Source organism: Bactrocera tryoni, chromosome 4 (assembly GCF_016617805.1).
Source record: "Bactrocera tryoni isolate S06 chromosome 4, CSIRO_BtryS06_freeze2, whole genome shotgun sequence".
NCBI lineage: Eukaryota > Metazoa > Arthropoda > Insecta > Diptera > Tephritidae > Bactrocera > Bactrocera tryoni.
Window position 1 is genome coordinate 35,266,029 of NC_052502.1, and position 23,406 is coordinate 35,289,434.

The following is a 23,406-nucleotide window of genomic DNA, read 5'->3' on the forward strand; positions in this document are numbered from 1 at the left end:
CAGCAGCAGATCACAACACCTTCTATGGAAAAACATAACATTTTTTGGTTAATGTTTTGGCTATGAAGCGTGACATCGCTAGACTCGTACCAAAAGACCTGTATTTTTTGCAAAATCGACGTTGATTAGAGGTCACAAAAGAGATGCTGGACAACAGAATTAAAGATCCTACATTCAAATACATCATTACTGGCAAAGAAGCTTGGGTTTATAAATATGACACCGAAATTTTCAAACAATCTAGTGAATGGCGCTCTAAAAATGAGCCGAAGAACTAACTTAGCCGTAACTTGTAACAAATGTATGTATGAAAAAATGGTTTCAGCATTGGCTTGTATCGGCCCAAAAGGAGCCTATTTGAAGTCCATAATAAAGATTTGTATCAAAATAAGTGAAAATATATTTTTATTATTAGTCGGGGTCAAATTTGAAGAGCTGATAAGTACCTGAATATTTATGTTTTTGAAGTATATATTCAAGACATATAAATTCACCCAACCAGACGTACATATGTATGTATGAATGTATGTTTGTATGTATGTATGTAAGTACTTACATATCTATGTAAACATGTCGAGCATGCTACTCGAATTGGTAAAAAAATGACAGTGAGCTGTTATCTCTTCACAACTGTCTACACCGTAACGGCATTGTCAATCAGTCAAAAGCATAAACCGAAAAAGCAAATCAGTAAAATAAGTTGTTGATGCTACTGACGTCACTACAATCACAATAGACCCGAAAAAAGCGTACCTGTCGCCTTCACTTTGTAATTTTTTTTATTTCTACTGTTGTTGTTTTTTTACTTTTTTTCATTCATCGGAAATATGTGAAAATTAACGCTAAATAACAGCGCGTCATCGACAGCCAGCCGTTGTCAGCCTGCTACTGACAGCGCCAGTAGGTAACCAGTCGCAAATGAAGTGCAACAGGTTTTCGAGATTAGCCGGTGGCAATATACATAGATAACAACAACAACAGCAACAAATTGTAATAAAAATAAAGTTCCCAAACGTTTTTTTTATAGACACGCTCTCCAAATTTCAAAATTGACATTATTGCTGAGCAACACACTCCCAAGCTTCAAACTAATTACATATGTATGTTTGCGTATATAATATTTGCAATTGTAATTCTATCATATCATACATACATATATTACAACTAGTTAGCGCGCTAAATGCTATGTTGTGACGATTACTTTAAATTGTGAAATTAATTGAAATTCAAAGATGTAATTTAGTAGCAATGAAACTTGGGGGAAAAAATTAAAGAGGCTGGTTGTTTGAAAAACCCCAAACTACAAACACACAAAAGTAAATAAATAAGTGGTCTATTGTCGGTGCAAAGCGGCAACGCCACGCGAAAATAAAACCCGTCTTGACTTAAGCCGACGAGGTGATAGTGCGCGCGCGCTGTGCGCTCAACAGGTTTAACGAAGTGAATTAAGTATTTTTTACACTTGCTTGTCAAGCCGCCAAACGGCCAGTTGACATACATATCAACACACTCGTACGCTACATATTGGCACAGTTGTGGGGGTTTTACGTTTACGTTTTCATTCATAACTTGGTTGATTGAGCTGCAGAGGCGCGCATTGGGGTAGGTGTAACGATTTACTCGTATTAGCGCTATTCGTCTATTAAACATATTGGTAGTTAGCGCTAAAAGGCGCATATGATTCGCAGCGCGAAGAGCGCGTTTGCTATTCTACATTTTGTATATGTATATATGTAAGTCTTTTTATCTATCGTTTTGTCTAGTATGACTTGGCGCGCTCTTTTGTTTGCGCTTGCAAGGCGCTCATCGCTGATCTTCTGTACCTTTGTAGCTATGCTCGCCTATTTGTCATGCAATACTAATTTGTGTAATCAAATATCAAGTGCTCTTTGGCACTTTGGCACTCGCAAACAGTGGACTTTTTCGCTTCTGTGGTTTGGCCGCTGCGCGCCAGTCGCGCGTCACACTTGCGCTTTGCGGCTTGTGACACGCGTACGAATTCCATATTACCATATAACATGGAGACAATGTTGACAGATTGCAAGAAATGCATGCCGTTGTGGGAAAAAGGGAAATTTTTCAGATTTTTACATGCAAACTGACTCATTCATGTGTTAGGGCTACTAGTGGGAGTGATATGAGCTTAGATATTGTCTATTTTGCTATTTCACAATTTTTTTAAGTTATCAAAGTAAATTTGTTTGTATCTCAAAGCACACATTTATTTTCGAAACAGTTGTTATTTGTCACATGAAATAAGCAATTATATTGGAAATCATGTCTTTGAATAGTTTAATAGAATTTTTTAACCAAATAAGCGCAAGCCAACAATTTTCCGAACTCTTGCATGAATTCAATGCCTGAATATTTCTTTTTACTAAACACAATAAGCCTATCATTAAGGCACTAAATAAATCTATCAAAACGACAATCTCAAACCTTTACCTCTGCTGAGTTTTTCTACAATTCGTTCCCTGTGCTGTTGTTGCTGACTTGAAATTATTTGGAAGAATGCTGACAAGTTTACAGTACTTGTTTGGATAAAAATCCAAGTCAGTTTTGGATATGTAAACCCACAACAAATACTCATTGGTAAAGATTTTTCGGTTCTTTGTTCTCGAGCTTAGCCAAATTATACTATTTTTATAAAAATTTAGTCATGTAAATATAGAAATAGACATAATATTCACTTAGTTAGTTGTTTCTAGTCCATAATTTTGTCGTTGGCGTTTCTTACTTGCGTCATAAGCAGCCACAACCCCAAATTTTAATTGAAACTTACTGTACATATGCGTTTACTTCCGGCATTTGGTTTTCCCTATCAATCACAATTTGCGTATAAAATTGTATTCTTGGTAAGATTCTTATAAACATCCGCAAACATTTTTAATTTCCCACATTTAACGTGATTCAGTTAAAACCGCTCAACTTAATATTTAGTTACGGTTAGTACGAGTATATTTACCATTGAGTATCAGACCAAAGCATACGTCACTGATAAAGCGCAGTCAATCCACAATAATATTAAAATCACTTGATTTATTATGATACAGTACAATAAGGAAATAACCCCTAAAATGTAATGTACTGTACAAAAGTGTAGTTTTTTCAGATTTTGTGGGTATTTCAATGAATTAAACAAGAAAACACGAAATGGACAACCCAGCTACTAATTATAATTACCATAAATACTATGTGTGTTAAAACCCACCAAATGAAAAATAATTTCCAAACTAACCACAAAGATTTTTTTAATTTCTTAAGCGGAACTCTAAGAGAGTATTATGTACTATATGACGTAAATATTTAATTTTTTCAACAATATTGAAATACCTCGCATCTCTATTAACAGTTTGATTTATTCATCTAAATTGGTTTTGAAAATGAAGGTTTTGATTAATTAATTTAAGAGGCACAACTAGTGTAAAATTGTAAAAAAATCGATTTCTGCTATATTTAGTTAGGTTAGTAAGCCTTTAAAAATAAAATGCTAAAGCTTTAAATCGATATCCTACCCCTATGTGATCTGTTCAATATTTTACATGATTCAGTTAAATTTGCTCAACTTAATATTTGTTTACGGTTAATATATTTGCCACTGAGTATCAGACCAAAATATACGTCACTGATAAGGCACAGTCAAACCACAACTAAAATCATATGAATTATTATGATACAGTACAATAAGGAAATAACCCCTAAAATGTAACGTAATGTACAAAAGTGTAGTTTTTTTCAGTTTTTGTGGATATTTCAATGAAGTAAACAATAAAACGCCAAATGGACAACCCAGCTACTAAGAGTGTGCCAAAACCTACCATTAAAAAATTTCCGAATTAACCACAAAGAAATTTTGTGTTTTTTAAGGGAAACTCTAAGAGAGCTGTATTTTCTACATGACTTATCTATTTCTATTTTCTATTTGACTTATTCATCTAAATTGGTTTGGAAAACTCAGGTTAATTTTGCTCTTGATCTGGATTAGCTAAAAATTATCAATGCAAATTAAGGGGCACAGCTAGTGTGAAATTGTAGAAAAATCGATTTTATGCTATACTTCGTTAGGTAGATAGCTCTTTAAAAATAAATTACTTACACTTTAAATCGATATCTCTAATAGTTTTCAGTTATGGCTTTCTAAGGTGTAGCCAGTCAGTACATTCAACTTAATCTTCAAATGCCTACATTTTTCAATTGATCCGATTACTGTTTTTTCTGCATGTTCTATATATAATTCTCCATACAATGACCAATTGCTCTGTGATCTGAACAAAAATCGAATTTTCTATATATAGTTCTTCATACAATGATCTATGTGAACTGAACAAAAATCAAATTTCGGCAAACCAAAACGACCAAAACTTTGAATAAAATTCAAGATTTTTTAAAATCCGAAATATTTTCAAATTTTGAATTTTTTCGACCGTCAGTCATTTTATGGATAACATAATATAGTGGAGATTTTTTTTTTTTTTTAGTTTTTATCAACATTTGAGAAAGCCGAAATCACTCTAGCAGTGGAGGACGTTTCTTAGCGCCGTTATATTATTATGTACTATTTTTAAATTTTACTGTGTATTTTCAAACCGTGATTAAAATACTCTCAAAAGTTTAAAACAATGGATTTAATTGTTATTTTATTGCCAAAAATTGCTTTGTTTGCGGCTGTCATACTAAGTGTGCCATGTTAAGTGAGGGCATAAGTTTGCGGTTTCTACAAAATAAATTAATAATTTTTCTGCAACTCAATAAAGTTGACATTCTGTGATGACAAAAAAATAAGCAGCTATGAGCTATGAGTATATGCTTTCATACTAGCCGAGAATACCTTGCTAGCCTTGGATAAGAACTGAACTGTGTTACAATATTTCATTGCATTAGAATACCTAGTTGAACATTATTTTGTGATGGCAGGCGGTCGGCAATGATTGGGTTATAATGGCCATCCTATTACGAAACCATCACTTGATTCAAGTACTTACTTGATGTATCCAAGATATATTCAATATACAACAATCTAGTGACGTCTGTGAGGTTTTGGAATGGAATTTATAAATTGCATATAACAGAACTGTCACATACTGTTATTCGAAAGGAGCATCACAGGCTTAGGAGGTAGGGAAAAAACGTTTTGGAAGATTTTGGAGACTTTCTTGGAAGCTTTTTCAGGATACGAGATCCAATTAGATCTTTTATAAAAGACAAATTATTGTTAAGCGAAAAAGTTTGTATTTAAACGCAAGAATTTTATATCATATGAAAAAATATAATTTTTTTTTTGCGACAATTTAGTATTTTTTATGAAAATATATTATTTTTGCAATTAATCAACTTTTTTATTTTTGTAGAGTTTGAAGAGAGCTTTTCTACAAAGTTGCAATATATTTGCCAAAGAGCTAAAAAACACGCACACAAGTTCTCTTCTTCCGAGTTGCATTGTATTCTATACAATCTAGTAAATATGTGTGATTGTTTGGGGAGAGTGTGCAAACGTCACCTTCTTCGTGGCGACATGTAAATATCATAGTAGTTTTTAATCACATGCATATACATAGTTATTTAGTTATACACGCTTTCCTACATTCCGTTGTTGCAATTTCGCATCCGTTTTTCGTCTCTTGTTTACCATTGACTTTATTGACGTTTGGGCGCTTTTATCACGATTTTTATTTATTTACAGTTTTTTTTTGTATTATTTCACTTATTTTTTGCACATTATGCCTGCGTCTGAAATATACTCAGTTGTATTCTTTAGTCCAATCGCTGTTTTAGTTGCTTTGTCTCTTCTGTATTGCATTGATCGCGTAATTGTTTGATCGGTAGTGTTTATAAAAAAAGTTTTTTTTCTTCGCCATGAGTGCATGCAAGTATATTTTTGTTTCTTACCGGCGTTCAAAGTTTCGGCAATAATTTGTTATTTGGTTTAAAAATATTGATTTCATCATATATTGTAATGCAGTAAATAATTGTGAATAAGTGTTTGTGTATTTGCAACATAAGAATATAAAATATAAAATATAAAAACGTTTCATTCGTTATGAAATAAAGCAGACCGCAAACGTAAATAAAATATATCATGCAGCGGTTTAAATTGTATCAAAGTGATTAATAATTAAGTTTACGATCGTTATTGTGGCATATAAAAAAACAGTAATAGTAAAGTTAAATAATAATATTTTTTTATGTAACCTTTCTAATTATGCACAGAAGAAATTAGCGCACAGTGGGTACTAACAGCCAGAGTTATTATATACTGCATCATATCCACCAACAAGTTTTATTATATTATGACAAAGGCTTACCCACACTTATAACCACATTCATTCCATAAGCCAGTCCATGTCGCTGAATGCTTTTAACTACCGAGCTATAAGTTTCTTAATATGAAAAAAAAATTCCAAGTGCGATTAAAAAGAATAATTAAAATCCTTACAAACATAAGAATTAAATACAAAATCTATATCTTTTAAGGGGCAGACCTAATTTGGCAATCCAAAAAAAAACACTGAAGCATAAATATTCACAAATACAAAAGATTCTCTTCTCTACAAGAACTTTAATCGGTCAATTTTTATGGCTGCTATATGCTATAGTGACTTGATCTGAATCATTCCTTCGGAGAATACATCTTTGCTTTGGATAGTAACACGCGTCAAATTTGATGAAGATATGTATCTCTTCAAGTGAAACATTTTTCCATACAAGCACTTTATTCCGATTGTCCAGTTTGAATGACAGCTATATGGTATAGTGAATAGGTGGAGATTTCAGAATGATATCTCAAAAACTTTTTCGCGTATATACAGATGGACAGAGTAAAATACGCTGGTCATATATTTGATATGTCAGGGTTTTTCTTGGATAAGTAGGAGTTTAACCTGTTACAGTATCCAGAACGAACATGAGCAAGGGTCACTCTCGATTCTCGCGTCAACTCGAGCTCTTCGCCCACAATGGGTGGTTGTTCGACTCCAAGTACGCCATTCACTGAGAAGGAGTCGGTTATGGTGTTAATGGCTTCTACTGTAAATGCTGTCAGTGCATGTCTGAGATTTGTTGCGCCCGAGACATCCTGTCGTAGTCCGGAGTGCAGTGTTTGTAGCTTCCTCGTTTACTTCACTACATCCAGGCGACCATATTGGTGCGGCTGATCGAACTGAGCGACTACAATTTAGAAGACTGCAACTCAACAACTGTTTGAGATATCGATTTAAATTTTAAATTTTAGATAAACTTAGTTCAGTATAAGGCCTACAGAGACACTGATTTGAATTCACAACATAAATTTGAGTTTCAGATTTCAGATCTAAATCGTAGTAAGATCGCTGTCTTACTTAAGGTTAAAAGTGTTTCAACTCCCTAATATTTGGAATAATATTTGATTGCAAACGTTAACCATTAAAGCGAAGAAAAATAATATACTTTTTTGACAGTGGATTACAATTACAATACGTAACAATACCTAAATGTCCACAGCTCCACAATACTAAAGACTAAAAAGTTCAATTGTCTGCTAATGACGGACCACTGTAAATTGCTTAGCAAATAACATATCGGCCAAATCGCCAATGTGCAAATGCGATTGCGCATATTGCAAGTATGCAAAAACATACGTACATATCCGTACTCACATGTTTGTGTATATGTATGTTGATGGCTTTGGTGGGCAGCAAAGCAGGAAGACAGGTAAACACTATGTTGCGTCTACTGTGACAGCCGCAAAGGCGGCGGAGTTACTTCCGTTTTGACGCGTTACCACACACACACCGGCCGCCAAAACAGGTGGACATGAAGAAAATAATAAAAGTTTGTGCAAAATAGCTAATGAATGAAATACTAAACACTAAAAATACCAAAAAAAAGCATGAATAGAAAATAATAAAAGTGAAAAAGTCAAGTTGCAGAGTGAGTAGAATGTTGAAGGAGAATCGCAACGCACGTGAGCACAATAATGTTTGCACAAGCAACACTACTAGCATTGGTGAGCTTGCGAGTGTTGAGTCGTAGTGTTACAACGAAGAAGAAGAGTAGAATAAGTGTGCGCTTCTTCATTGACGAAACGCGCGAAGAATTTCATCATTCATTGAGAATTTTGTGTTTTGAAAAACGAAAAATAAATATAAACAAATATAACGCATTTGAGTTGAATGACAAGTTCGCGTTGTTGCTGTTGCCGTTAACATTTCGCTAACAACTTGTTGGCGTTAACTCTCCTTTCTTCGAATACTCAAATAATTAATTGAGCGTGAGTTTAAGCCAAATATGAATGAATGTGAATCGCAAACGATAACAAATGTAGTTTAGACAGCAACAACAAATGTTGGTTAGCTTCAGAGGCCGGTTTTGGCGTGCGCAAGCGCAGCGCTGACGCAGTGATCAGCTGTTATTTTGCTTATTTTTATAATTTTAAATGAGCGGCTTTGTATGTCCTTATTTTGTTCTTTTCAATTTTCAATTTGCAGTATTGACACATTCTTGACTTATTTTCGTGACCACAAACACAAATAAAAATGGTTCGGTAGGTTGCCTTTGAATGTACTTCACTGCAATGACCTTTGGGTTTTCTGTTTGGTGACTAATTTCGTAGTTATGAACAAACAAAAACTGGTATCTTCCATTAAGCCGAAAGGTTTTACAGATTTTTGCAAAGCTTCCTCATCGTTCTCAATTCATGTAATAAAATAAGTGCGTTGAACATTGTCTCCTATCGTCATAAGTGACGCTTATTTTCTCAAAAAGAAAATATATCTACACACCATAAACCATATCATATACATATACATTATAACTACTAGGATCAAATTGTCTAAAGAATCGCTATGGAATATATTGTTTTGATTTCATTAAACTTTACTAAATTTTAATTCGTTCTCGATTTTACAATCCGAAATCCACAATTTTTATTTTTATTTAAAAATGAATCGTTTGAATATATAGAGCTTTTTCATGGGACGTTACAAAAAGTAGACCGATAGAGACAGTCAACGACACCATATTTTTTCCGCTCTTTTCTCTTCTCTGTAAAGATATACGCTGCAACAACGAGTCAAAGTTATTAAAATTTACTACCGAAATTCGGAGTCAGTGTCGTCAACTTTAAGGGCGCTACGTCCAATTTATGGTCGTCATAATAGTCCTGTCAGAACAAAAATTGAGCGTCTAGTGGAAAACTTTGAATCCACAGACACAGTACAGAATGTTTCAGTGCCAGTGAAATAAAGAAGTGTCTGTAGTGTTGAGAATATTGCTGCCGCTAGCGCGTCAATTGAGGAAAACCCAAATCAGCCTCTCCCAAGTCGTTTTCAAGCGTTAGGCATCTCTGTGACGTCGTTGTAGTGAATTAAGCGAAAACATCTTGGCCTACATCCTTACAAGATCAAAGCAAGGAAGCCACTTGACCACCAGAATCGTCGCATGTTCGTGAATTGGGATGAGCAACAACTTAAAAATGATCCGGATTTTTATCAAAAAATCATCTTCAGCGATGAGGCTCATTTCTGGCTGAATAGCTTCGTCAATAAGCAAAATATGCATTATTGGTCATGCAGCAATCCACATGGATTCGATGAGTTACCATTGCATCCTGAAAAAATTACCCCATGCCCCAGCGGCGTTATTGAATCGTACATCTTTCTATATGATCAAGAACGGCAAGTTACTATGAATGGGAATCGCTACCGCTCAATAATAACCGAATATCTTTGGCTTGAATTGGATGATACGAGTCTGGACTTGGACAGTATGTGCGGCCTCGATTGTGCGATTTGACGCCGTTAGACTATTTCCTGGGGTTACGTTACGTAATAGCCTATGCCAACAAGCCAGCGACGATTGATGAACTTCGTACGAATATCGAATGTAAAATTGCAGCAGTATCGGCCGATTTATGCTTGAAAACCGTCGAGAATTGGGTGCCAAATGTCACATCAAAATAATTATAAGTGCTTAGCAATATATGACATTGGGTGTAGAATTATATTCGTGCGAAAAAAATGGCAATCAGAACAGGAAAGACTGGTGTGGCGCAAAACTTCACAGCTGCTGTTTTCCAAATTGTTGGCCTATGTGTAGTCGGCCAATAAGTTTCTATAAAGAAAACAATTTGGAAAACAGCGGCTGGGAAGTTTTGCCACACCAATCTTTTCTCTTGAGACAGTCATTTTTCTTTCGTTTTTTAGCAACTGTTTGCTTCTATGATATTTGATGGGTTGTTGTCGGCAGCATTCCTCATTAATGATTTCACTTAGTTTTAGAAACTTATAATGCATACCATTACCTTAGCGTCATCTAAATTTGGCATATGATTTTTGCATTTATTATATTCTTGTCATAGGCGAATCCATCGAGTACAGTTGTACTGAAAACCAATGCATTAATGGCATGATCTTACAACAACAAAATCTGTGCTCCAAGCGCGAATCATTATTTTGCACGCAGCAAGCAATGAGTGTGGTGTGACAAATTTAAAGTGGAAATGGATGGTTCCGGTGCCTGTTTAAAGTAACTGTGGCGCGTTATGTTCTTAATCACTTCTTTTTAGAAGTTAAAGTATTGGTATGAGCAATATCCTTTTTCGGTTCTAAATATACATATATGTACATATGTATGTATATAGTAAATTGTATATTTAAAAGTTCAACCGTTAAGATCACGTACAATGTGTTCTTGTGGTTTTATTTTCGATAACAAATAACTGTTATTTCCGCTCACGCCACTAATTTCTAGGTATATATATTTGAGATCATAATTGAGATATATGTTAAAGGAAGTAATATTTTAATGAAATCATATAATTATTTATTTATATATCATAAATACATCATCGACAGGAAAACCAATAAATGCGTTTTAATTAAAAATAAAAAAGGTTAAACTTAAAAAACTTGTATTTAGTGCGAAAAAGATTTTCGATACTCAGAAATTATAAATGTACTATAGTATATTGTGAAATAAGAGTCAATAAGTATTTCTTAAGGTGTTCTTATTTCAAAACAGTGTGAAATATTGCTACATTTGTAACAGGCAAAGAGAGCCTTGATTCCTATATTTCATATTTATGGTAATATAACTCCTCTGACAGATGAAAGGGTGGTTCGACATTCAGCAATACACCAGTAAATCATTTTTTTTTTGCATATTTTGATCAACTAATTTGATGTATATACTATGTACATACATATTTATATATGTAAAACCAAACCCAACAACGCTCTGTACTTATTACTAGGTGCATACTGCAAGGATCACAAACGGAAATATATTTTCGGGTATTGGACGATAAAAATGTATGTAGCATAAAAATTTGGTATTCGATATTCAATGAAATTTTTGAAGTATTACAGTCATATTTGGCATCTTATTTACTTATAACTTTAAGTATCTGAATGCTTTCCTTTCATTTCCGAAATATTTATTAAAATCAACCCAACCAACTGATATCACTGTATTCAACATATTATATTAGTATTTTGGAAAGGTACATATCCGTATCACAAATTTGACACAAAGCTAATTAAAATATTCCCCCTTCAATCAACTGAATTATCTTGCCGATATAAGCGATCGAAACTAAGCCCATTACCACGACAGTGGGGTCTACGTAACCGGAATGGACCGGGGTTTTGAACCGGTCATGGACTGTCAACTCGGCAGAATTTTGTCGCTAAGGCAACAACAACAACAACATCTAAACTAAACTTAAAGGCACTATATGTAATATATTGAGTACATGAAGGAAAAATCAATATATCAATAGTGGCCAAGAGAAGATGGTAATTTCATAAAAATGTTACACATATTAAAGTCAAGCAATATAATTAAGGTTACTCACACTTTGACTAATCTACTTACAATAAAGTTGATAAGAAAATTATATGTATTTTACTATATGAAATAATCCGTGCACTGATTTGAACCAAACTCCTGTCCAACTTTCGGTATAGCCAACATTATACGTTAATTTATTGCTATGTATCACACCTATTGGTCGATATATTAGATATCATATCAGCCCTGTTCACTAGGGTCCTCATATTATTAATATGAAAAAATATATGTGACCTGGTCTACGGATAGGGGGCTTAGGTATCAAAAAATCACTTTTCACTATTAAGTTGATTATTTATTATTATTATTTTTAACAGCTGTTTCCCAGAAAACTAGTTTTCGCACGTTTGCTCCCTTTTCGTAGATCAGGTCACATATAACAATTTTTTGATTTATATGAAAATAGTGGAAGGGAAAGTTCAGATGAGTTTGAATATTTGCTTTTATGAGGGACGTAAGATTGTGTATATAATGCTCCGATTTTGGTAGAAATTAGTTGACTAGTAGTAATAGGTGAAAGGGGTGATTAATCGATCAATATCGTGCAATTAATTGAAATGATTTCCTTTTCCTTGCAATTCATTATTTGATACATTAATTGAATTATAGATTTTGTTTTTCCATCCCTACCAGGATATGAGATAATGAGTTTCACCAAAAAGTGGACGGTGAACGAAGTTAAATATAACCTTACCACACTAACTTACAACAACGACAAATTTAATGCTGCCGGCAATATACTTTTGACAATTCTCACATGACCTTTGTATGGGGGGTGAGCGTGACTATTATCCAAGACCGCCCATATTTGCATTGTGGTAAAAAATTAAAAAAATAAATTTTCGCAAATAGGCTGAGTTACAAGGTGTGTTCCACAGTAAACAGGACTTTTTGAAACTAGCGCCCCTGGTCTATCTATATGTCGACTGGTGCGTTACAATCTGCTATTTTTATCGATTGTTCAGTGAGAATTTCATGACATTTCATCAATTGGAAGTGAAGTTATTGCGTTTTAAGTATCAGTATGTTTGTGTTATCGGTGCGAAAATGAGCTTCGAACAAAAATGCCCACATTAAGGTTTGTTTTAAAATTGGTAAAACTCTTACCGAATTCAATTGATGAAACAAGTTTATGGCGATGATTGCCTATCCCTTAGCAGAGTGCACGAGAAGTTTCAACGTTTTCAAAGTGGTCGTGAGGACATAAATGATGATCAACATGTGGGCCAATCAAAACCAATTATCACCGGAAATTATATCGAAACTGTGCGTGAATTCATCAAAAATCAGTCGACATCATCATTGAAATTCATGAAAATGGAATTGAACATCTCCAAAACATCGATTTATCACATTTTGACCGAACATAAGCTTACGAAAGGTGTGTGCACGGTTTGTTCCGCACAAATTGACTGACGACCAAAAAGTGCACACAATCCAACATTCGAGGGACGATTATTTGACCAAAACTCACATTTTAACCATTAACCACTCTCCGTATTCACCTGATATGGCAGCGTGCGATTTCTTCCTTTTCGGAAAAATGCATTTGCCTATGAAAGGAAAGCGTTATGCAGACGTAGAGGCCATTAAAAAGGCTTGCACTGGCATACTGGCGGCCATACCGGCCAACGAGCTAAAACACTCGTTCGACATGATTTTTGACCGTGCAAGAAGCTGTATTAAAGCAGCAGGATACTATTTGGAATAAAAAAAAATAGATTTTGCCGAAAAAGCCATTTGTTCTGTTTTTTTTAAGTTCTCTTTATCTTGGAAAGCACCTTGTACAAAACCTATTAAGGGCACAAACGCCCACTTTTTAAACCACAAAAGTCCCTTAATGTGAACCTTTTTACTTATTTTGCGTGTTTGTAAGTTAATTATAGCCATTTGTAATTTATGATTCCATGCTATTTAGCGGTTAGCCCCGACTACGTCTACCTGTAATACCACCTGTCTCAAGGTCAAAGAAAAAAATTCAACTGTGAAGGGTTTCATAGCTTCGGTGCAGCCATATAAGGTATTTTAAAATTTCGCGGGCTTGGCGAGTCCACTTTTCAAATGTTTGGTTTTTTATTATGTTAATATACATATGCACATGTCCCTGAGATGTGACAACATTTTCAGCTATATTCATGCTTACTTTGTTTATAGCAACCGCGAAGGGTAAACGTCTTTTGCTTGGCTTGGCAATTTTCGTTTGCTAAAAAAATGCTATGCAAGCTATAAAAATCCTGATTTCAGTCAATATCAAGTGACATAGACGAGCATGTTAGTCCTTAGTAAATTATCAATTTAAATTAGAGTTACAAATCAATAAATTAACTGATTCTCTTGCAATTTGCATATGCAAGCGAGCACTATATACCATAAATAGTTGTGTATGCGCAAAGGCGAACGCACATCGCATACGAAATGCAGTACACAAGTGCTTTTTCTGCAATATTGCTCATAGCATTTTTATATATCTTTTAATAGTTTATGAAACATGCTGCAATCCAATATCCATGTCATAATAATAATAGTATATATAAACTTGGGAAAAACCAAAATTTAAAAATTGCAAGTAGTGTGTGTGTAACATTTATGCAAGTGGTGGGGCCAACACGAAATTAGTTTGCTTCATAAAAACAAAACAGAGAATTATGTGTTTTGCAGCGACACAAGCCGCCAATGATAGCGATAGAGGCGCGCACACATCACTGTGATTCATCGATGCGCTTTCAACTGTGCTCAATGCAGTCAATTGGTGGCTGCAATTACATGTGTGTATTTACAAGTAAATGCTGCTAAGTTGCAATGAATTTGACGTCACAACTCACAAACAAAACAAAAAACAAATTATAATAATAAAGAATAAAAGAGGAAAACAAAAACGACACAGCAGCACATTCTTCTACACTTACTTGTCACCCAAGCGATCTGGTGATTTTTTTTTCGCTGCATCGCCAAATGATCATGTAGCCAGTGGCTGATATCCAAACAGCAAACGGTGTAGCATTTAAGCGGTCAGCGGCGCATTTGACGACGAGTAAACAAGTGTGTGCATAATTGTAAGTTAAACCCAAGCTCCATCTGTTGACTCATGCGCTACACCAAAATGAAATTTCATCAGTTGGAAGTTGGCGCGCGCATACGCGTGCTAACCAACACACACACAAATATGTATCCCCCACCAACACACAGACAAATTTCACAACACAGTTTGCGCCGACAAGCGCGACTGGCAGCTCACTAATTGCCGTTGCAGTTGCCGCTGCGGCGCATGTTTGGCACGCGTTGTAAATGCAGTATTTGCACGAGCCATTCATCGTGATATTCGGTTTTTTTCAGGCGGCGCACAAACGCTGAGCGCGCGCCGACCGTATGATTGAAACAAAAGCGCTCACTTATAGTTTCAACTCACACTCAAAACGCCCGGCCCCACCTGCATATGTATGCGTTGTTTGTGGGGGGCTGCATGCTTGGCGCGCGCCAATACAATACAATGCTCAGTGGGCGCGCGTTTGGTATGTGTACGTGTATATGTATGTGCGTAGTATAGAGTAGCGCGCATACATTTATAATCGCGCCGATTATACTCGTTTAACTGTTGAAGTCTGTTTTGGATAAGCGAACATTAATGCTGCGTTTTGTATGTATTAAAAGAGTGATTTTGTGTTAAGCGCGCGCTCGCCAAATACTGCAACAGCAGCGCTGCTTGCAGTCGCGTTAACCGCTGCGTTACGGCTGCTGCGTTTGTGACTGCGTCGTCGACGCTAAGCGGCGCCGCAACCGTGGCTATCGTTAGAAGCGTGCTATACAATTTTTATATACATATTTTTGTTGTTTACTTCTGCCTAGTATAAACAACAACCCCCGTCACTTACAACTTCAACACTACTACTCTTCACAAGTGCTCAACTGCTGCCTCCTTATTGACATTTTGTTTTAAATCTTCTAATATCGCCACTCCACTGTTTTGGCCAATATTCACTAATTAGTTGTTGAGCGCGGCATTGCGCTCTTTCTAAGCGATGCGCACGCTCTTGGCCAAGATCGCCGCTTGAACGATTAATTGAGTAATTCAATACCGATGGCGTTGAGGCAGTCGCTTTCGTCAACTTCGTTTTCGTAGTCGCCAGCGCGCGACGACGCGTTCTTGCTGCTGTTACTTTGCAAGCCGACGTTGTGACGCATGCCACACATATACACGCTCGTGAAGTGCCGCTATGGCTGCCTAGGTGAACTTCGCTCAGATCCTAACTGTTAAGACGACGTATCTGTTGCTTTTCTCCGCTCGTTAGTATGTGTGGTTACATGTGTGTGTGTGCATGAGCGCAATGTTCTTGTACTCAATACGAGCGTTTGCATGAGCGTATGCCGTTGAAACAGTGGGGTTTGCGCTCGCTTTAAAAGCTTGTGATTAAAGATTTAACTTACAATCAGCATTCAATAGCGAACAAGTGAAATTAAAAGGAGATCGTGCGTGCAATAGTTCAAGAAATTCGTAAATAATTTCAAATTGCCAATATAGAGCACATATAAAGCACATAAAAAATACTTAAAAAATTAATTTAATTAAATACGCAAAAAGCCTTTAAATATTCGCTGCCAAACAACACTTGTTGCAAAGCAGGATATTTTTAAACAGTATTGTTTTATTTACGACTGAAATACATATAAATAACTACATATAAATTTATGTTTAAATATTGAACTTTGCGAAAGCATAAAAACTTAAGAAAAATATTTAAACCTAAAAATTTGCAAGTCTGACTTTCTAAACGCCAAATTGCGAAAATTGTGTACGAAACAACGCCATTTCCATTTCGTGTGCATTATTCTGTGATAATTTTTATTAACAAAGTTAAACAAAATCAACAAACAAAACTAACCAAAATGTCGCTAACACACGTGAACAGTAACAACAACAAAATTAATAGTGCACTGGATTGTTGCGAATCGCGCACAGTACGCACAATTGATACGAAACATTTGCAACAGCAACAACCACAACAGCATAGTGTCAAAGTGTCATCGACAAGTGCCGCATTTGTTGTGAACAGCGGTCTCACGCGCTTGACCAGTGCAATAGATTTCGCCACTGGAAATACCGCTACATGCCAAAAGTCAGCGACGAAAACCGCTTTAACAGCGAAAATGCAAAGCGCCACATTAAATTGCCAAACGCGCGCACACAGAAGGATGCCGATGATGAGTAAGTCAACCAAACAAACCAAAGAAAAAAAAACAAGTGAATAAAACAAAAAAGCAAGAGTACAGAACAAAAACAATCGAAAAGTACAAAAAAGAACCAAAAATAAATAAATAATAAAGCAAATAATAAGTAATAATACTTAATAGCATGGTAGAGGTGGTGTGAGCTATCAAGTTGTTAGTAATAGTGTTCCATATTGCGAAAGTGATTTATACGAGTACAGTCTTTTGGGCTTCCCTTGCCACAATTTCGTATTAATCATTGATTATTATTTTTATTTTTTATTTTATTTTTGTTGGTTTTTATTATTATTATTTATCTTTACTATTTTTATAATTTTTTTTTGTATATTTTTATTGCTTGCGTAAAGATTTCTTCAGGCGTTTATCAGAAAATAGTTGCTTTAATTTTTTATTATAGCAAAGGCTGGCAATAACATTGAGCAAACATATTGCATTACCGCCTTAGTGCCAAAGCTTTGTAATAGGCATTTAAAATTGGAACAAAATGTATGAAATTTCACGAAAAACGCGAAACAATTTTTAATTTTTATTAAAAAAAATATATAACGAGTAAAAATTTTGCATTTCTTTGCTTTTTAATATAGAAAAATTTGATCATTGATCATTTTTGGTTTCAAAACTTTTCACTTAAAAAAAATTATAATGCTATTTTTATGTTGTCATTGTAATTTTAATGATTTTTTTTTATTTTTAATTTTTGTTTTTACTTTCCCAAAATGAGCACTATATTGTATTGTAATTCTTTGAAAATTTAATAATAATTGTTTTTATTTTTTCAAAATAAGTTTAATTATATTGTAAAGTTTTTCAGTGTTTTTTATTAATTAATTTTTGAATTTAATTTTCCAACAAAAATTATTGCAATGTTGCTCATTTTAATTTTAATAATTTAATTATTTTTTTTCACTTTTTCATAAAGAAGTTATAATAATATGCTTATCATTTTAATTTTCAAAAACTAATACATTTTATAATAATAAATAGTAAGGAAATGCTATTTATTAGGTCCTTTTTAATAAAAATAATATAATATTTATTTTTTTAATAAATTCAAATTTACATACATTTACATAGTGTTACATGTACTGTTTGTGGTTGTCAAAACAAGCTTAGCTTAAAATTTCTATGCCAAAATATTATAACTCATGTTAAGCATAAAAATTAGAATTATTTGACTTTAGCAAAAAAATATTTTTTTTTTTGGTAATTTTTAGTTCAAATATAATTTTTCTATATCTATATTTTTTTATTTAAAATTTTCTGAATATATACTAAATTATAATTTTTTGACAAAATAATTTTTTTCCTATTGTTTATCTCAGATGTATATAAATTTCTCTATGTCTTTTTTATATGAAAATTTAAACTGTCTGAATAAATTACAAATTTTATTTTTTGATTTTTGCAAGAAAACATTTTTTTGTATTTTTTTTTTTGAAATTTTTGATTTCTGCAAGAAAATAAGTTTTTTTGTATTTTTTTATTTGAAATTTTAAAGAAATATGTTATTTAAAATATGTAGTATCGATTCTGCTATCTGACTTCGTATAAAGCAATAATCCTTCTATATATTGCGACCCTGAACGCCTTCTATAAATTATGACATACGCCTCCGATCAATCTAACTGCGAAAGCAGCGCAACAAACAATTCGAATGCTTAACATTTGTCTTAATATTTTCTCCTTGAAATACTTCGATAGAAATGTATTTTTATATTCCTCACACACATATATGTATATACAAGCAATATATTCTATATTGATAAGCTTTTTTTAACATCTGCTGAACTAAGCGGTAGCCAATGGCAACACGCCTTGCATATCCACTGCTCAACTAGACTAAATGAGCATACAAATGTACGCGAAGGCAAACACACACACATTCCCATGTAAGATGGAGTGCATTTAGCTTTGATATGCTACATATATACATTTGTATAGTATATTTGCTTAATTAATAATAATGTAATGAAATAAATATAATTGCAGTGATTGCTATAATTAAAAAGCAAACAGGAGTCACATACACAAACACACATACATACACACGTGGAAAATGCGAAGCTGTTATTTAGCTCAATTGTTTTAAGTAGCGAACAAACAGGATACTCTTCAGTGATTTTCCTTTACAGGTCAACGCGCATCCGCCTACTAGCGAAGCACTATGTAAGCGATGCGTGTTGCGCGCGCCCGAGTGTGTGTGTATGTGTACGTAGATAACAATTCAAGCCAGTGTGTTATTGAATGAAATATATTAATGAATGAATCAATGACAGGCATTAATATTAAAGAAATGGCAATGCAGTATTTTTTTTTAAATGTGAGCAAATAATTATTATCAATCAAATAAAAAATAAAGGTTTGTGTTTATTTAAATGCTAACTGAGCTTAATATAGTCGTTTCTAAAACTAAATGTAAATATAAAAATAAAACTAAAATAGCGGCTGCAATATTCAATTGTAGCGAGCATTAGTAATAAAAAATCAAAAAACAAATTAAAATAAAAAACAAATAAATGAACAACAAATTAAATAAGTTCAAATTTTTATAGTAAACAATAGCTTCATTAAAATATTTACAAATTAATTGTGGCAAATACACAGCGGTGCTAGCCTGTACCATTACAACCAGGCACACGCGCCGACGTCAGTTCGTTTTGTGTTTACAGATGCATGCTATGTATTGTTAGTCATATGCAAAAATAAATGCTTGCTTTAAAAAACAAAACAAATACAACAAAAAAAAACAATAAAATCTATAAATACCGCACATATTTTCATTTATAAAATGAATAGAAATATAACAGTGTATTGTTAGTTCTTACAAAGTATGACAATTATAGTGGTCCGATTCGGAGATTATACCGTTGCTTTTGGCGACAATCCGTGCAAAATTTCGTGAGGATAACTCTTCAAATAAAGAAGTTTCCCATAAAAGAGTTTAATTTTGTTCGTTCACTTTATATAGCAGCTACATATATGCTATAGTGGTCCGATCTGAACGAAAAACTAATGAACTAGTACGCGTTCTAACTGACATGGCTTCACGCTGATTATTTATAAATACATAGGTACATATGTATGTATGTATGTAGGTTACAGAGCCTCCAACATTTCCTTCTGAGTGTTACGAACTTTTTTGCAAACTTTATATACCCTTTTCAGCGTACTACTTTTACTCCCACTACAAAAAAATTTTTAAAATAATTTTTTAAAATAATTGTAACTTCACATATTTATGCATAACACATAAATAATTAATAACCAAAGGCAACAAAAATATAGCAACACATTGCTATTTTATTAGTCAATATGTGGCTCTTGCAGCAAATATAACATTGTCTATGTATTACATACAAGTATACACCTTTTAAAACAACAATCAACAAGATCACTTCACATTAAAATCGTTGCTTTTAATTACAAATGATAATTAGCAAATTTCTAATACTCAGCTATGTCTGCCACACATGTGGACACACACAAACAGGCAAGGAAATGAAAATTGCAGGCGACTCATCTGTGCTATGCGCTTGACTAAATGCCTTTCAAAGCTACAAAAAACGCAACAAATTGTGAAAAAAAAAACAAATGACAGCAACAACCGGCAGCAGGCGGCAGTAAATTTCTATTATTGGCGGCCTTTGCCTTGATCTTGACAAAAGCCTAGACAGTTTAAGTCTCTAAGTCTGACTAGATTACACTTAGACCACCTGACAAGCACAATTGCGCACATATCTACATCTACATATCCGCCACCGAAGCGGTAAACTGCAGATCGATCGAGCAACGCGTATGCCGCATGCCAACACGCTCCTCTACACGCATACTTTGTTGCAGCAACTTGTGCTCTTTAATAAATTCTACAAATTACTGTGTGTACGCTTTAGTTGCGCTAATTGCACAGCTATATACATATAAATAATATGTATATAATGTATGATACATAAGTATGTACATTGCTTTGACGCATAAGTATATAAAAAGACAGCAGAAATTTCTTCACCGCTACTTGCCAGCACAACGCTGCCATTGCGAATTTCGCATTGGTTTTTAGCGCATTTGCTGACAGCGAGTTTTTATAGTGTGCGATAATTTCGCAGCGTTCATTGGTGTATGCAGCAATTGGCCGAAGCAATTCGCTCGCTCAGGTGTGTTCAACTCAGCATGTGTATGTGCGCTAGCTGTTCAGCCTATCATGTGCATGTGCTAGTGCGTGCTTTGATATGTGCTTGCGATAAAATGTATGGCATATATGAACACATGCATATGTGTTGGGAATTTTATGCACATTTTAACGCTCAAAGCTAATGTGCATTGGTAAAGGAAATGATTTGTGTAAATTAAGCATTTTATATACAAACATATTTGAGTTTAAAACATAATTTCTTGTCATTTCCATTAGTATGTATGTATGTATTACTCAAACCTGTCTCAAAGTCACCATTTCTCATGTATTTTTCTTAATTTTTTTCTACATGCAGAATCCTATGTACTCGTGCCAATCGTTTGCATTGTCATATTGGCGCAAATTTCCACTACTTCAGGTCGAACATTACACGGAAGAAAACGAATTCTACACTCATTAGAGAATCGCCTGCAACATCACAAACAATTAATGCAGAACGAACGTGATGATTTATCGCCTATACTACATAGTCTACAACCGCAACGTCGTCATCACTTGAATGTGCGTTCGCCCAGCCAGTGCCCAGAAGAACGTATGAAAGCAGCTCTAGAAAGTATACGAAATCAAGCGCTTAACTCGCACAGCACGCTTATGGGGGATATTGATGGATTTGTAAGTAACAGCAATAGATAGTAATTACAGTTTAAGAAACTGAAAATTAAGAAATTCAATAATACTACATAAAATTAAATTTCAATTTAAAACTAAAAAAAATGATTTTTTGCCCCGTTCTTCATTTTTAAGAAAAAAATATAAATAATTTTCCAATACTTTTATACTCAAAGCGTCTGGCTTTGAGTTTCTTGCACTACTTTTCGCAATGAAATTAAAAAAAAATTATTTTAGTAATTATTTTTTTTAGTTTAGTTTTTGTAAAAGAAATATACTTTGCTTTAATTTAGTAAACTTCTCCTTATGTTCCAGACTAAAGTTCGTTTTGCTCAAACTAAAGAGAATACCTTCAAAAACTGGAGCAGACATAGTCTAAGCTTAGATCATCGATATAATACATCGGTCACCCGTAAAATTGGATTGGATAAACAAACATGTAACAATATGAGTTTACCACAAAAAACAATGGATGAAAAATTGGTAAGCATTAAATATGAACTTTAGTATATCTAATGTTAGTAGTTTTATGCAAAAGAAAAAAACTATAAATTGTAAATTGTTTAAAAACAGTTTAAAATAATGTAAAATCAATGAAAACTAATAATTTTTCCTTCTTTCTCTTGCTAATGCTCTTTTTGCGTATAGCGCGAAATTGCTGACATATGTAGAACATTCAAAATCTTGCAAAGCGTACTCAAAGAAACTGTAAACGAGAAAAACAAGAAGGAATGGCAAGATACATATAATAAAGAATATCATGTTATAATCGACTTTTTGAACAGCACATCCAATGAGCTCGCGATTAATATAAATGCTGCACACGGTGCATACAATAGTACAAAAAACTGCACTACAATAAATTTTGATCACCTTATTAGCGATACCATCATACCCAATTACAACAGAAACGCCCAGGTGAGAGAATGGTTGATAGTTGTGGAAATCATAAGCTTCTTCCAATTTGTAATAACCACACTCAATGAAATGATTTGCAAGTAATGTATAGAAATGCAACAAAAAAAAAACAAAAACAAAACAAACAAATTATGTACTTATGTACATATGTATGTATGTATATGCCTAAGAGGCCGTCACACCGATTCATTAACAATATGTAAAGGAATACATAAACCAGTAAGCAATGAGGCGGAATAATGTTTTTCATACAGATTTACAAAAGAATTTCAGTGTGTACGATTTTTAGCGAAAGACTTCTCCTATATATATATGTATAACCCAATTATGACTTATATTTTATTACTATAAATGAACAAAAAAGGCTTTTGCTTTTCTAGCTTATGATAATTTTCCAATTCCTATAATTAATTTTTAATAATTTAATTAAAGACAGTTTGTTATAGCAACTTGACGGTGCGAGTGCGCACAAAATTTTCGTTTTATATATTGTATTGAATTTTGAAAACAATTTTTATTCCAAAGAATCATTATACGAAGCATATAAAAAAAATACTGAAAAATAATTAAATATATGTATATATACAACATTAGGTCGCTGTCAAAGAAATTTGTTTTAAAAACAACAAAAAAAAACATAA

The 23,406-nt window shown here is 33.8% G+C and overlaps 1 protein-coding gene across 1 annotated transcript in view; it reads left to right on the forward strand.

Moving 5' to 3' along the window:
• LOC120773406 overlaps positions 1–23,040 on the forward strand; it is a 41,138-nt gene extending 18,098 nt beyond the window's left edge. Inside the window, exons 2-4 of the mRNA XM_040102270.1 lie at positions 21,534–21,850; positions 22,163–22,330; positions 22,496–23,040. Coding sequence (XP_039958204.1) covers positions 21,668–21,850; positions 22,163–22,330; positions 22,496–22,849 — 705 coding nt within the window. The 5' untranslated portion in view covers positions 21,534–21,667 and the 3' untranslated portion in view covers positions 22,850–23,040. The remainder of the gene's footprint in view (positions 1–21,533; positions 21,851–22,162; positions 22,331–22,495) is intronic.
• The last annotated feature ends 366 nt before the right edge of the window (positions 23,041–23,406 follow it).